Raw genomic sequence first — 16,147 nt, 5'->3', positions numbered from 1 at the left:
GGACATTTCAAAAGAAATGATTTTTCATTATTTTCAAGGATGTGTAATAAACTAAATTCTCATAAAGAGGTGACAGGCTAGGGGCAGCTAGGTGGCATAGTGGAGAGAGAACCGACACTGGAGTCAGGAGGACCTGAGTTCAAATCCGACCTCAGACACTTAATAATTACCTAGCTGTGTGGCCTTGGGCAAGCCACTTAACCCCATTTGCCTTGCAAAAACCAAAAATAAATGAATAAATTTTTACATATAATTGAAAAAAAATTGGGGGTGGGGGAGACCAACAAAAAAAATTCATAGGGATCAGACTCTCCAAAGGATTGAAAGAAAAAAGGAAAAGGAGCAGTCCAAAGTATTATAGCTCGTTCAACAAAATGTGAGAATAGCTTCCCTCCCAGGCATACAGGAAGTCTGCTGTCGCCTAAAAATGATTCCTGGGTCTAGTCCTGGAGGCACCAGAGAATGGTCCCAAGGTTCTGAGGAGCTAGCAAACTGCTCTGAAGAGTCCCATTGATGAGAAAACTGCCACCCTAGTTAGCAGAGGAATGAAGTCAGGGGGTCACAACTACTTCATTGCCTTCTCCGGAAATCAAGTGGCAGGTGATGGGAAGGAAGGAAGAGGGGACAGGATCAAGAGATGAACTCCATTGAGACATTGAAGTTTTTTTTTGGCATTTTCATCAACAACAATAAACTATGGTCTATATCATTTGGTCTAAACCAGGGGCACTAAATTGTATATATGCATCTCTGTGGGTCAGCCATTGAGCTTGTTTTATTTTTGTTTCATTTTAATCTGGTTTGGGTCACACTTGAAGTGTTACTAGCCATGTCTGACATCTCTGGTCTAGACCAGTGTTTCCAAGTTGTTCCCATTTGGGAATCTTTGGTGGTCCCTAGAAAACCATCATCTATTTGGACAAAAATGGAGGCAGTAAATGTTTGCTGTTGTAGCAAATAAGCAGAAATTGATTGGGGAATGGCTGATTAAACTGTGCTTCAAGAATGTCCACTGCTAGAAGAAATGTTGAGTATGCAGAAATCTGGAAGACGACAAAAATGATGCAAAATGAAGTGAGCAGAACAAAGAAAACAGTGTTCACAATGACAGTATAATGGAAACATAAAGAACAATGCAACAGAAATAAAATGCTGTAAAATTATCATAACTAATCTTCTCTCCCCTTTACATGCTTCTAAGCAGAGAGAGACCATGCATATAGAACACCACAAATAATGGCCATTTTTCCATACATTGTTGGTTCATCTTGCTGAACTTAAAATTTTTTTCTAACGATGGTTAGCTCTCCAGGAGGGAGAGGGAAGAGAGGGAAAACAATGGGAGATGCAGGTTATATGAAAACAAAAATATGAATAAAAATTCATTCTTTAAAAAGATGGAGGCAGGAGGGTGGACAAAATGACCTTTATAGGTCCCTTCCATCCTATAATTCACAGAGGTTTCATTTAGGGAACAGGCCCATCACAGCAATGCTAGATTTGAACTCGGATCCAGGCTTGAGTCTGGCTTTGGCTACTCCCAAGCAGAATGGCCAAGGGGTCTTATCTGAATTGCTTTGCCTCTCTGAATATCACTCTTCTCATCTGTACAATAGGGACAAAACGACTTGCCAGACATCTCCCTCCCAGGGTGAAGAAGCACTTCCTGGGGGCCCACAGTGCGCAGAGCGGGACCCAACTAAAAAGTGAAGGCAGTTCATGGCCCTGAGGATCTTCCATTCCAACCCCAGGAGCAGGGGGGCCTGGGAAGGGGCCCTCTGCTGTGGAAAGGTACAAGGAGTGGAGATAGGCCACACAGGGGTCTGGGTCTGGGGAGGAAGGGCGCCAGCACCCCGAGCTCCTGCCAGGTTAGGCAGGTGACCCCAGTACCTGTAGAGTATGACATATTCCCGGCCCTGTTTCCTGGAGAGTCGGTAAGCTGGTGTCACTCTAGTGATGGCAAGCAGAGACTTCAGCAGTAAGGACAGTCTATTGTACACAGTGTAGGAAACTTTAATTTCCTTGTCGCACCTGGGCAAGGACAAGGAGAAAGTGTTAGCTTGTTCCCATTATATCCAGGAGAAAGTTTATACAGGAAGGAGAGACTGAGAACGCTGCCAGAAATAGAAAACAGAACCCGTTTCCAAGTTCAACTTGACCACCAAGCCCTCCTCTTTGTTGGTAAAGTTGCTCTCAATCTACTTTTTGGTGGAAGACCTCCCACCCAGGGGGAGTCAGCAGCAGAACCCAATGCCACAAAACTGGGTGATGCTATCAACCCCTTCCTAAGGAATGACCCAGCAGGGCTCTTGCTTAACCTCCTGATCAAGGCACCAGGTTAAGCCCCCCACCCCAGTCAATCCTCAGAAGAGGTGACTTCTAAGTTTAACTGCACTGAACAGAGATACAAACCTCATCAACTACTTCTATTCTGAAGGGAATATCAGAGCTGCCTGGACTGAACAGCTGATTTGCCTGCTTGTGGGAGTTGAACTTAGAACTTCAATGTGATGACAGCTTTCCATTACCAAATAAACTCATCTATAACTCAATCTACATTGATAAAATTTACAGTTAATATTTAATTTCTCTGAACATTTTTTATTTAGTTTTTAGACAAGAATTGGCTAGCCAACTTTTAAAGAGGAAATCCTAGGACTCCACACAGGAGGGTTATATGACAATCTTCCTGGAGGCTTCCCCCACAAAGAAGAGAAGCAGGCAAGGAATAAGAGCCCCCAAGGGAATTTATCAGATTCTCTGAGAAAACAAAATCGTCCCCCCGCCTTCTCTCTGCTTCTTTCTCTATGAAAAGTAGGGGTCCTTCCTTGGCAAGTGCTGTTTCGATTCAGCCCAGTATGAGATGGGTTACAGCCTCTGATCTCTCTTCAGGACAGTGTGCTCACATAACCCCCAAGACTCCTGAATCAAAAAACACACTTACTTTTCATTCATTTCAAGACACCATATTTCTAGTTCCATGGAATCTCCCTGTAAATAATGAGTGAAGAACATCAATTACTTTTCCAGTCATGAAGAATTATGCTACCAACACCAGAGACTCTTGGGAGAAGGGGCATGCATTCCCACACATGTACTCTCCACCCCTGGACGATTTGCCTAGCAATAGGACTTGAACCCAATGGGTATGACAATGAAGGAGAAAAAGCCTGAAGTGAGAACCCTCAATCCCATTGATATAAAAAAGTGTTTTGTTTGCCACTAAATGGGAGTGTTACATAAATCTAAATATAAGTAAACACTTTTTTTTAAGGGAGATCAATGAGAAACAACAATAGAAATACTCAGATTTAGGAATAAGCCTAGGTTAAACAAGGGTGTAGGTGATGAGCATTAGTGCAAATATTTCATGCCTTCATGGGGAGCTATCTTAATGAGTCAAGTGGGGACTGATGACTGGGTAGTCTCTCAGTATCCAAGAGAAGAGGGGAAGCTTTTTTCTGAGATCCAAACTACATTAGTGTACCCAGTCAAACACGGCCTTTTTTTCACTGTTTCCCCAGGAGGGGAGACACATCAACAAGAAGATTAATGATGAAGGTAACGACAACTATGACAACAATGAAGATGACAGCATTAATTCAGTGTGTTGGATCTGTGAGGAGGAGCTGTTGGAGCGACTTGCCCAGGGTAACCCTGCTAGTCAAGTGTCTGATGGGTACTCAGGTCCGCCTCCTTCCAAGTGCAGCTTGGTTCCTGCTGCACTCTACAACTAGGGGTCCCAAAGAACGAAGACTGAGCTAGACCCGTGGATCCAGCCAGTGCCCACAAGAGAAGAAGCCCTGATTTCTTTAGGACACAAGCGTCCCCAGTTGGCCCGAGGCTCTGGAGCTCAGCTGCCTCGTCACCTCCGAAGTCTTGAGGGAGATCTCCACACACATCGACCGCCCCACAGCAGGCAGCTGCCCTGCCAATGCTTTCTTGGCCTCATGGGTGACCTCAGGGATATCCTTGATGGCCAAATTGAACTGTAAAAAAGAAGAGGATTGTTTTTTCTTGTTAAAACCTCTAGGGACTCTTGCCCAAAGGAGCATTTCAGGCAAGTCAAATAAGGTTCACTGTAAGGGAGGCTTTTCTCATGATAGGAAGAGATCTTTTCTATCTGCAGGAAGTGGAGACCCTCACAAACGTCCCCCTTTCTTCCTAAATGAATATATTTTGTGGAGGAGCTCCCCATGTGCAGGTGGACAAGCCAGGATGTGGACATCTAACTCCAAACCTCCTTGGGCACAGGCTACAAGAAGTCAAGAACCAAACCCAAGAGTAGAACACAAGAGTGGCAAGCAGGCCTTGCTTTGTTCGGTCAGTGGCCCTAAATCCTACTAACACTGTAAAGCAGCGTTTCAGTCTCTTTTTGGTAAAAAGATAGACCATAACAATCTCACAAAAAATAAGGCTTTACCCAGTCTGATCCTGTTGGGGAAGATGAGGAACGAGTACAAATCTTCTCTCCCAAACGTGCCTGGACTATCACTTGGACGGTCTGCAGAGACAAATTAAAAACCCCAAAGGGGTGCGCTTAAAAGGTGCTTGGTTTTAAAGAGCTTTACATAATAATCTGGCTCCTGATAAACACTGAAACATCAGTAGGCCAGGCTATCAAGGCAATACTATTACAAAGGGATGATAGAGTTGAGACAGGACAGGAGACAGAATGCAAACCAGGATAGGACAGAAGTGCTGCACACCCTCATGGAAGTCTAATGCTGGCCAGTGGAAATGCTAGTATGGATCAGGAAAACTGCACAGGCTGGTGATGATATTCCCAAGAATATAAGCTCAATTGTGGATGTGAATATGCAGTGCCATGACCTCAGGCAGGCTCAAAACAGAAAGCTGTATTTTATACCAGGAGAAACAGATGGCTCCCAAACTATTTCAGAACCAGACTTTATAATATTTGGCTTGGTTGAGCACAGCAATAATGAGGGGACTTCATATAAGAGTTAGGAAAATGCATTCTGCACAGCTTTCAACATTTACTTTAAAAATCCCCATTGGCCAGGAAGTTATAACAGGGAAAAAAAGAGAATTCAGGGGGAGTATATGCTGAAGGAAAGATGCCTAAAAGATGTTCATGGCTCAACATTTATGTTCCCTCCCATCCCAGGGAAAACACTGTGCCAAGAAATGGGGTTTTACAGCTCGACATTTCTGCTGACGAATGGCTTTGTGGTGCCCCCACCCTCAGCCCCACTGGAGTAAGTACCTGTGGAAAATTGGAAGCTACTTCCTAGCGACAACCCCCCCCAGGCCTTCACAGTTTGATTTAGAAGAGATAGACCTTATACCAGTTACCCCCCAAAATGAGTAAGCTTCAAGCTGTTCTGCATGGTACATTTCAAAAGGCTTTAGCCAAGTGGGAGAAGCATGGAAGTTACTTAGAGTAGGTTAGAGGGACAAACGAATAAAGAACATATCACCCACCTTCAAGGCAAAAAATTTGATGAACTTGTCCAGGTCCTTCCTGTCCTGGGAACTGAGATCAGTGTCCATTGCATACACAAATCTGAAACAGATAACAACGAATGTGGCATGACCCCAACATCAGCTCTACGAAATCACGTAGGGAAATTGAAGTGTCTTCCTAGGCAAGTGGGAGGGTAGGCATGGAGGTGAAAGAAGGGCAAAAGGAAAAGGACTAAAGAAGCAAAAATTTCCTTTGCAGAGAAATAAAGCCACCTTTTAAACAGTATTTTCCTGATAGTTTTTTTTGGCAAGGCTACCCCCTCCCAAGACCCCTTCTCTCCAACAGAGCCCACTAGAGTCAAATAAATACCATTAAGAGTAAAAGAAACCACCATGCATTCATCCACCCACACTCTCTTCTCCCCTCTCTTATTCTGTTTTTTTTTTTGACAAAGGCAGAGTATCAAAATTTGCTAGAGACACAGAAAATGTATGTTATCCCATAAATTGAGTGAACATGAGCTTCTCGGAGGATCAAAAATTCTGCTGAGTTAAAAGTCAAAAAAAGAAGTCTCTCCAGGGGCTTCCTCCCAAGACTTATAATAGATGAGGGTCTGGGGCAAATAGTTATACCAACTAGAGAAGGGTTTCTAAAATTTTGAAAGAGGAAATCTAGACACATTAAATGAGAAGGTTGGGATAACACAAAATAAACTTTAAAGTATTGTTATTGGAATGAGAGCCCTTAGGTTCCTAGAGAAGAGAATAATCACACTACTACAAATCCACTGCTATTTATACTGTGTTTAAATTAAGCCTTTGAAGAAATTGGTTAGATTTAGTCCTAGTTACTAAAGACACGCATTAGGGGATATTGGAAATGCCAGTTTTTGGAGGTTTCTGCTTGAGATAAGTCATCCATCCCCATATACACACACAGGATAATGTATGATTGACTCCAAGCAGAGGTTTGGGAGCTGGGGTCAAATTTTGGTTGCAGTAAGTAAATCACATTGAACTTAATCTTTTCCAGCCTCAGTTTCCTTTTCTGTAAAATGAAGACATTTTTACTACCCAGCCCCAGGTGGTAGCATGCTGATGGGGAAACACTTTGTGTATGTATGTTTATATATAATAGAACACTTAAATTCTTATTTATAATGACAGTTATCTATAATGTGTGCATGTTGAGTAATTTTTTCTTTTTTAAAGATGATAAAGGAGGAAGGCAGACTCCATCTCACCCACTGTGATGGTGGAGAGAGTAAGCACTAGTTTTCAAGGGTAAATTACCTTCCCCCAAAATGTTGATGAATTTCATTTATAGAATGAATAGAAAATTAGGAAGCCATGATTTCCACGTATCTCAGAAAATTACCTTTGCTGGGGAACCTAGAATCTGTGCAAGGCCTGTCTGGAAAGCAAGCCCACTGTCCTCAATGGCCTGGCAGGTACATTCTTTATTAGACAGCCTTTACTACAAACAGCACCTCCACCAACTCACACCCTGTCCAGTGCTTGGCACTTAAAAGGTGGCCAAAGAGTTTTACAGGCTCATGCTCACACACGCTCCCACTAAGAGAACTCACAACATTCAAATGCATAGAAATTGTTCCAAAGCTAGAAGTCACATACTATAATGGAAAATAAAGATGAATCTGAATGGGAGCTAACTGAGACAACAAGGGAAAATTCAGATGGGAAGAATACAGTGGTCTGAGATCAAACTGTACGACAAGATCAGAAGGTGACCTTAACTTACATAGAATTTCAAAATGAATTCCTTAGAGAAAATACTACTATGTGTGAGCTCTCTGCTAAGGGTGCAGCCCTCAGACATGATAATAGAACAGAGGAGAAAAGAGATAACAGACAATAATTAGTTTTCTGCTAAGATGATCCATAGAAAAGGATGCAACCCTTAGTTACACCTGAAATATCACTTAACTATCAAGAGGCAACTAGCAGATAGAGAACAGGAAGATGCACGTCCAAACTTGACCTCAGGGGCGGCTAGGTGGCGCCGCGGATAAAGCACTGGCCCTGGAGTCAGGAGGACCTGAATTCAAATCCGACCTCAGACACTTAATAATTACCTGGCTGTGTGGCCTGGGGCAAGCCACCTAACTCCATTTGCCTTGCAAAATCCTAAAAACAAAAAAAGAAACCAAATTCGACCTCAAACACTTACTAGCTGTGTGACCCTGGATAAGCTCAGAATGTAGGGGGCTGTTTATGTAAAAGAGCAGAAGCAGAAAACTAAAGCTCAAAGGGCCTTGGCACAAACATTTTAAATCAGTGATAGGAGGGAGTCAGTGAAAGTGTTTCAACAGGATGCTTGAGGAAGGTTCATTGAGTAGTAGCCAGAATGGATCAGAAGGGGAGATTTTCTAGGGGCTCCTATCACGATCCAAGAGATACCCAAGACCTGAATGAGGTCAGAGCTCATCATTCAGAGCTGGAAGGAAGGGCAGACAGATCACCCGGTCAACAAAGGTCACCATGTAAACAGGGCAACAGCAATGCAAAGAAAAGACATGGAGAGAGATATCAAAACCCAACCCATCACCAAGGTGAGGGAAGGGGCTCCCACACAGTCTTTCAGGCTGGGGTGGTCAAAGTATCAGAAATAAGGAAGTTAGGAGGAAGAACCAAGATAAAAGACTGCAGTTTCAGTCAAGATGAAGTATGGACAGACTCCCAGGTTTCCCCCCACAATCTCCAGGATGCTCAGAGAAAAGCTCATCAAGAAGCTCCTACTGTAGGATTTGTATGACTCCAGTCATGCTGGGCTTGTCTCCTACTCCCCCCCTGGAACAATATCAGATTGAACAATATCTAATCTTCTCTAGCTCCCACTCCCCCTTCCAAACCAAAGTAATGAAGTACAATATCAATATTTGTGAAATTCCTGTATAGAAAAGGGGTCCCTGACATCCTTCTGGCCCTGAGAAATTCCTTAGAAATATAACTTTGGCTAGGTGCCTTTGGGTCTGAAAATAGTCTGATAGGACCCAAGGGGTCACAGATAGACCATAAATTTAGCTAAGATTTAGAAAGCACCCTTGTTAGCCTAATTATCTTGCTTTATCTGTAAGATTCCTACTTCCTCCCAGGACTGCCACCCCTTCCCCAGATGTGACTGGAATCAGAGTAAATTTCACTCCCTCAGATCTGTGGGAAGCCCGTGAATACGTGACTCCCTCTGTCTCAGGAAATGTGTTCAGACATAACACAAAGACCCTGACCCTTTTTCTACTTTGTCTAGCCCCCTATCTATACTGAGCCATATGTTTATAATAAGACAATACATATCTAACTGCTGTCTTTGCTTCTGTATCCTGCTTGCTCTCAGTACCCCCTCCCCTCAAAATACTATAAAAACCCTATCCCCTGAACACTCAGGTATTGTCTGATTTGGGTATTCTTTATCCCTAGACAGTCCCCGGGAATATTAAAGATCTCCAACCTTATCAAATTCTGGCCTCCCTCTCGCTCTTTGGGTACAACAGTATCCCTCCTGGATCATCATCACTCTCTTCTAAGCCTATCTTCTACTAGTCTGAAGACAGCTCTCAATAGATGCATTATCTTTCATTCAAAGAAATGCATTCTATTTTGGATGTACTGCTCTCCCCTGGGGCCAAGGAAGGAGCAGATGTCTGGGAAGAAAGCATCTCATAAAACTTGAGGGAGCTATTAGCCCAAAGGAGCTTTCCAGAGGTGACCCTCTGGCTTAGGTACTCCTAAGAGTGCAATTCTTGTCTAATAAAATGGCACAGTCTGGTCTAAGCTTAGAGACTGGACCAGGAGATCCCACGGTGCCTCTCCCCTGCTGAGCTACTGCCTCAAGTATACACCTGGGCTCTTTTCTTTCAAAGACATGAATTCTGCTCCCCGGATAATTATAACCAGGCCATAATGGTTCATCCTATGTCATACCGTCTGCATCTTCCCGTAAGTCCTCCCCAAAGGACCTGTCCTTAAACTGAAGGACTTCCAGGTCGGCAATTGCCAAACAAGGGCCCCTGGACCTGTATCCTCAAACCACTAGCACACAGAATACAGTCATTCTGATTTATATTTAGATCCATGACTTCACAGAAATAAGCAAACATCAACTGCAGCCTGGCTAGTTTCTTCTTCCCATTCATTCTCCAGTAATAAGAACAGCTCAAAGTACTGGAAGAATAGTGAGCATCTCCCTGGATCCTCCCAGGTCTGCCCAGGATCCCAGGACATGAGGCATCTGAGACTGGAATGAAATGAAGGTTTCTTGACTCCCAATTCAGCACCTTTCACTCCACAACACGCGGGTCCTTACTCTCAGTGCTTCCCCGCTCCTCATCACCTCCCAACTCCTCAGTTGGGCATTTCATGCCCTTCCCAATTTGGTTCCAGCTGACTCTGGCTAACTTTCACATGATGTCACCTCATAGAGAGAACATTTCAGGCTGTTCATTTGCAGACTGAGCTGACTCTATGCTGTTCACAATACTGGAAATACTGACCCTCCTCACGTCAGTCACATCACCTTTATGGTTCTGTCAGTCAACAATCACAACTTCCAGGATTACAGTTTTCTTGAGGGCTACTAAAAGTAACCATTTTCTGACAATTAATAGACTAGTAGATCAGATCTAGTCTATGTAAATTTTAACAAACCTTTTGATAATATATCTCATATTATTATTGTTTTTGGCTTTTTTTAAACAAGGCAATGGGGTTAGGTGACTTGCCCAAGGTCACACAGCTAAGGTAATTATTAAGTGTCTGAGGTTGGATTTGAACTCGGGTCCTCCTGACTCCAGGGCCAGTGCTCTATCCACTGGCATCACCTAGCCGCCCCTCTCAAACTATTCTTGCAGAAAATATGAAAAGTCATGCTCTAGAATATAAATGATAATATAATTAGATGGATTTCAAATGGGTTGGGTAGCTGGAATCTAAAAATGGTCATTCATGGTTCAATGTCAACTACCCTAGGAATCTGTGCTTGATGCTAGACCATTTGACATTTTTATTAATGACAGATGTCACAAAATTTAGAAATGATTTAAAAGATTTAACACATTACAGAGTCAGGATCCAAAGACTGTTAAAGGCTCTAGCACTGGGCTGACTATAATAAGATAAATTCAATTAAGAATAAAAGCAAAATTTTACAGTTAGGTTCAAAAAGCAAATGGTTATAAAGCAGTTCTGCTTTCAGTGAGCCACCATGACGAAGGGACACTCAACAACTTGAACACAACTGTGAGAATAAAGAGGCAATAGCTCCTCTGTACTCTCTCCTGGGCACAGTCCATCCTAAGCCCTCTTCTGAACACCTGAGTCTGTGGCATACCACAGGGATCACAAGGTAAACTTCCCTACAAAGACATGTAAGATGCAAAGTACCCACAGGAGAACAAACAGGATGAAAGGTCTCAGATTCAGGTCATGAGAACCAGCTGAAGAAACTAAGACTGTTTAGCCAGGAGAAGAGAAGAATTGGGCCACGTGAGCAACGCTATAAGGATGATCCCTGAGGAAAAACCCAACCAAGCTGCCCTTGCTGACGGGAGGCCCATTGAGAGCTGGTGGGTCCTTCCTCAAACTGCAATTGTTATTTTTTGAGATAGGCCAGCAGCAGCCTGAATCTTAGGTGCCAAGCAACAGACAGTTCAAGGAACCAACCAGAGGCAAGACTTTTGGGGTCAGATCATTGCTATAACTTTAAGTCAGAGGCTTGTGGACTTCATACCTTAAAATCTCATTCTTGTTCATGTGATAAAACTTTTCTGCAAGCTTTTCAATTTCCTTCCCCTTTCCCTAAGAACAGGGGGAATGTGTAATTTTATTTGAGGTATCTATTAGCCTTTTTTAAAAATTAAAACTATTTGCTTTGGGGACATAAGTCAAGTACCACTTATTATTTATATAGAAGAAAAATTAATAGTTCCCTCAATTATATAATTGTCTTTATCAAATCTCATTTTTCTGAAATGATTTTGATATGCTTTGTCAATTTGTAAGCTGTCCCTTATCACAAATGTGTCCCTGTCAAGCCTCAAGCTCACCTATTTGCTTTAACTCACCACTTACCACTTTCCAAGCTGAGAGAGACTGACTCATACTGTATTTAAAATAAAAATAAATAAAATCAGCTTTGGGGCCTTTGCACACTTTCCAGCGCCAGAATACACCTTGTACATCATTCTCAGGGCAAACAGAAATCTATCCTAAACCATCCTGCAGGATGCAAAATTGTTAAAGGTTACAGACAAATTGGATCAAAATTTCCTTTGGAACAAACATCTGAAAAACTAAAACTTGCTCGTTTTGTTTTGCTTCCATTATACCCCCACTTCTCTTTACTCCGGAGCCAGTGTTCTACCCACTTCACCACCTAGCTTCCCCTAAGGCAATGGGGTTAAGTGACTTGCCCAAGGTTATCTAAGTTATTAAGTGTCTGAGGTTGGATTTGAACTTGGGTCCTAACCCCACTTCTAAAGTCCAATTTTAATGGCCTCCTGGCGTGGGAAGGGGACTTGGGGTTCTCAGGGGCTACATCAAGAATATAAGCAGTCATTTCATCAGTGCAATAATCAGGAACAATTTTAGGGTATCTGTGATGATGGAGAATACCATCTGTATCCAGAGAAAGAATTGTAGAGTTAAAGCAAACCAAAGACTGTTACTTTCAATTTAAAAAAAGTTGTCTTATATACACTACAGAATTTTGCTATCTCCAATATTTTATTTTTTTCCTCAAGGATATGTTTATTTTCAAACACATTTAATTTTGATCAATGTATAGCAAGGAAACAATGTAAAGATTATCAGACTGCCTTCTGTGGGGGAGGGTGGGGAAAAAATTGTAAAATTCAAAACCTTACCAAAAAAAATCATAGATGTGACTTGCCCAAGGTCAAATAGCTAGGTAATTTTTCAGTGTCTGAGGTCATATTTGAACTCAGTTCCTCCTTACTCCAGGGCTGGTGCTCTATCCCCTGCGCCACCTTAGCTGCCCCTAAAACAAAGTACTTTTTTTTAAGTTAAGTACAGGGGTGGGGTAGGTGGTGCAGTGGATAAAGCACCCACTCTGGAGTCAGGAGTACCTGGGTTCAAATCCGGTCTCAGACACTTAATAAGTACCTAGCTGTGTGGCCTTGGGCAAGCCACTTAACCCCATTTGCCTTGCAAAAAAATCCTTAAAAAAAAAAGAAAGAAAAAAATTAAGTACAAGTAGAGAGTCAAGCTGGCCAGGCTCCATGGTCCTGGCACCAGGTGGATGCCCATGGCCATGCAGGACCAGCTTTTCTATGAAGGGTAAGGAGTTTGGAGGCCTAGCTAACTGTATTAAAGTCATCTATTAAATTAGAAAGACTTTGCAAACAATCCCAGGGAAGTACCTCTCTTGAATAAATTTACAGATGTGGGTTCGGTCCCAAACAATAGCTTCACCCTGGCTTTTAATGCATCTTTCTGAAGTCAAGAGCCTGCGCTATCATCAATGGAGAAAAAAAGGATTTACTCTTACAAATGGGCAGTTCACTGCCAATCCTGACTCACTACTGTACTGAAGTGCTAACTAAAATAAGGAATTTCATAAGAAAAAGTAATGCATGAACATCTCCAACATACAATGATGAAAAACGAGATGTAGCAATGGAGACGTGAAAAGAGGAACTTTGGGGACAATGCTATGTGTCCGAGGCAGGGGAAGTGGGTGCTTTGTTGGAAGAGGGTCCCTCTACCCCAGCTTTTCTATTCCTTGATCAATTAGCTCATCCATATCCAATGATGCTCAACCTTAGAAAGATGGCTAGATCATTGAGTCTAACACCAGCTTTGCAGATGAGGAAACTGAGGCCCAGAGGAATAAGAGTCCTGCCTGAGGTCACACAGGGAATAAAGGAGTAGAGTCAGGATTGGAACCCAAATCCTAAGTGTTTCCCATTGTTGTCCCATTGGCTCTTAAGATCAAATAAAATTGTACATTCTTTTCAAAGGGTGCTCACCTTAAGGTGGGGATAGTAAGCATTTATTCATGGAAATTCTGTATTAAAATAATTTAAAACTGCAATACACACACACACACACATATGAATAAAATAATTATAAATGAGTTTGAAATTCTGGGAGGGAAAAAGCAGATTCTAGGCAGACTGCCATGGAGGTGGGGGGGGGGGGTAGTGGCTGAAGTGGCCAGCAGCAAGGAGGTCCCCAGGGAAGGGCATGGGAATGAACAAACACCAATTAAGTGAAAGGTCCTCTCTTCCCTGAGCTCTCCCAAGCAGACCAGAGGAAAGGGGGGTTGGGGAGAGAATCTCTCTCTTTTATTAAGCACTCAACACTGAGCTAAGTGCTCTAGGGGAAGTCACTATGTCCAATGCTCCAATCCCTGGACTCAAACACTTAGGATCAAGTTTGGGAGACTGAAAGTAGTGAAAAGACAGGCCAAACAATATACACTTAGGGCAAGGCTTGTCATTTATGATACGCAAATTAATATTTCATGTTATCTTTTTAGATCATTTCAATTTTCTTGGTCAACTTTTTGTCAGATAAAATTGTCATTGTTTTTCTTCTGAATAAAATAATTTAATTCAAGAAGAATTAGTAATAGTAGGTCTAGGATAAGTATGAGATTTATTATTTCCTTGTTCGTATCTTTAGTGGTGAATTTAACCCATGGTTGAAGGCAATAATCCAGTACTTACAGTGCCTGATACACAGGAGTTGCTTAATAAATGTTTATTGATTGGAAAAAGAAAAAAGAAAAAAACAGGTCAAGAGGGAGGGGTCCAGCTGAGTTTGAAAGGAACGGGTGTCAAGGAAGAAATAGGACCTGGGTTGAGCCTTACAAATAGGCAGTGGTCAGCCAGGTCAAGTCAAAGAGGAAGCATTTCTGCATCAGCAAAGGCCTGGAAAAAGGGAGGAGACAAATAGGACTTGTGTTGGGAAACAACCTAGGAACTAGCATTGGGCAGGAGCTAACAAATAGGAGTTGCTTAGGGTGAAGATAAGTAACAGAGGCCCACAAAAGTTGAGCAAAATGGTTTGAAAGAATCAGTTTGGTCTGGGAGTGAGAGGATGCAGGTGAGCTGGACTTGAGTCTGGAAGGCTGGAGTTGGGGATAGGTGTTCCCACCTCTCAGGATTGTTGGGATGACCAAATAGTATAATACACATGAAAGTGCTGCATGATCTCAATTGAGCTGGATGAATATGAGCTATCATTCTTATGCCCATCCTGGCTATAATCAGAGCACCCCAAGAGATCACCTCCCACTTGCTCATTTTTATAGAGGGCCAGATGAATGAGGAGCCCAAGGTCCCAATGTTCAGAAAGGCATCTTTAGTGAAAAGACAATGGGACTGAGCAACAGACTCACATTTGCTTTGTGAGATTAGAGACAGTACCAGTGATGGAAATGAGACTTTTTCTCTAAAAATACAGACTGCAGGATTAGCAAACCAAGAAAGGAAACAGACAAGTAAGAGGAGTCAAGAAAGAATGTTATTCTGGTTGTTTTCCTTATCAGCACATATTACTATGTGAACAGCCCTCACTACAAAAAATTACCAAGTACAAACAAGACAGAAAGGATAACAGGAAAAGAACCAACAGAGGGAGGGCATTCAAAGGAAGGTGGGTCCACAAAAGGCTTTTTTTTGGAGAAGATGGGAAGCAAAGATGAGGGGGGAGAGCACTGCAAGCAAGGGGACTAGTGCAGGAGGTCTTATGTGAGGAACAACAAATAGATCAGTGTCTCGGGATCCCTAAGGGTGGAGTGTAAGAGGACTGGAAAGGGTGGAGTGTGTGTGTGGAGAGTTCCAAGGAGCTGATTGTCAAACAAGATATTATATTTGATCATGGAAATGTTAGGGAGCTCCTGGGGTTGACAGGGCCCAGTTTGTGAGGATCACTTTGCCAGATGAGTGGAGGATAGGAGGGAGTGGAAGGCCTGTCCAATGTCCAGCTGTGGCAGTGAAGAGGCAAGATCAGGAGACAATGGGTGTGCTCCAAAGGTAAAACTGATAGGCCTTAGGGAAGAGAGGCAAGTGAAGAGTTGAGGTTGACAAGTTCAGTTCTGGGCATGCTGTTCATTTAGCTATTGGTTGGAAAATCCAGTAGCCTGAAGGAGTCTAGAAGTCATCAAAAAGATTAGGGTTGGATAAAAAGAATTAAGAATCACCCTGAGATACAAATGAATCTTTGGGAGTTAATGAGATCACCATGAAAAACAGCAGAGAGGGACAGAAGAGGGTCCACACCCAGGGCTCTGACTGGGGAGTGGCCTCATAAGGAGAATCCAGAGAGCACTATCCTGAAAACCCAGGAGGCATCATTAAATGTGGTGATCAAAAGAAGAGTAACTTTGGAGAGGGCAGTTTCTCTTGAATGATGAGGTTTAATGGGGAGCAGGTTGCCCTGTCCTGAGCCTTCTCCTCTTTCACAGATCTCATCATTTCCTATTACAGAGCAGCTTGGATGGCTCTCCAATCATCCAGACATATACAACATCTACACTCCTGCTGCCCAATCTTACTGGATATCTGATCAGCAATTCTAACTTCATAAGTCTGCTGATCCCTGTGTCATGGAAAATGTGATGAACTTGGAGAGTCAGGAGAAATCTGTCTCTTATTCTATCCTCATGACCATCTAGGTGGCCTCGATATCCTAATCTGTAAAGTGGGAATCAACATTACAGTAATAGTCCAAT

The 16,147-nt window shown here is 42.6% G+C and overlaps 1 protein-coding gene across 3 annotated transcripts in view; it reads right to left on the bottom strand.

The window, feature by feature from the left end:
* The window catches only part of ATG13 (autophagy related 13), a 33,005-nt gene that overhangs the window by 11,999 nt on the left and 4,859 nt on the right, over positions 1-16,147 (bottom strand). For all 3 annotated transcript variants that reach the window (XM_074230553.1, XM_074230554.1, XM_074230555.1), the window contains exons 2-6: positions 5,449-5,530; positions 4,424-4,504; positions 3,870-3,989; positions 2,945-2,991; positions 1,891-2,031 (exon numbers count right to left, since the gene is read on the bottom strand). In XM_074230553.1, the coding sequence (XP_074086654.1) occupies positions 1,891-2,031; positions 2,945-2,991; positions 3,870-3,989; positions 4,424-4,504; positions 5,449-5,517 (458 nt within the window). In that variant the 5' untranslated portion in view covers positions 5,518-5,530. The remainder of the gene's footprint in view (positions 1-1,890; positions 2,032-2,944; positions 2,992-3,869; positions 3,990-4,423; positions 4,505-5,448; positions 5,531-16,147) is intronic.

The sequence above is a fragment of the Macrotis lagotis genome, chromosome 3, assembly GCF_037893015.1.
Source record: "Macrotis lagotis isolate mMagLag1 chromosome 3, bilby.v1.9.chrom.fasta, whole genome shotgun sequence".
NCBI classification, from domain to species: domain Eukaryota; kingdom Metazoa; phylum Chordata; class Mammalia; order Peramelemorphia; family Peramelidae; genus Macrotis; species Macrotis lagotis.
The sequence above is the reverse complement of the archived record's forward strand: the minus strand, read 5'-3'. Positions and strand labels throughout refer to the sequence as shown.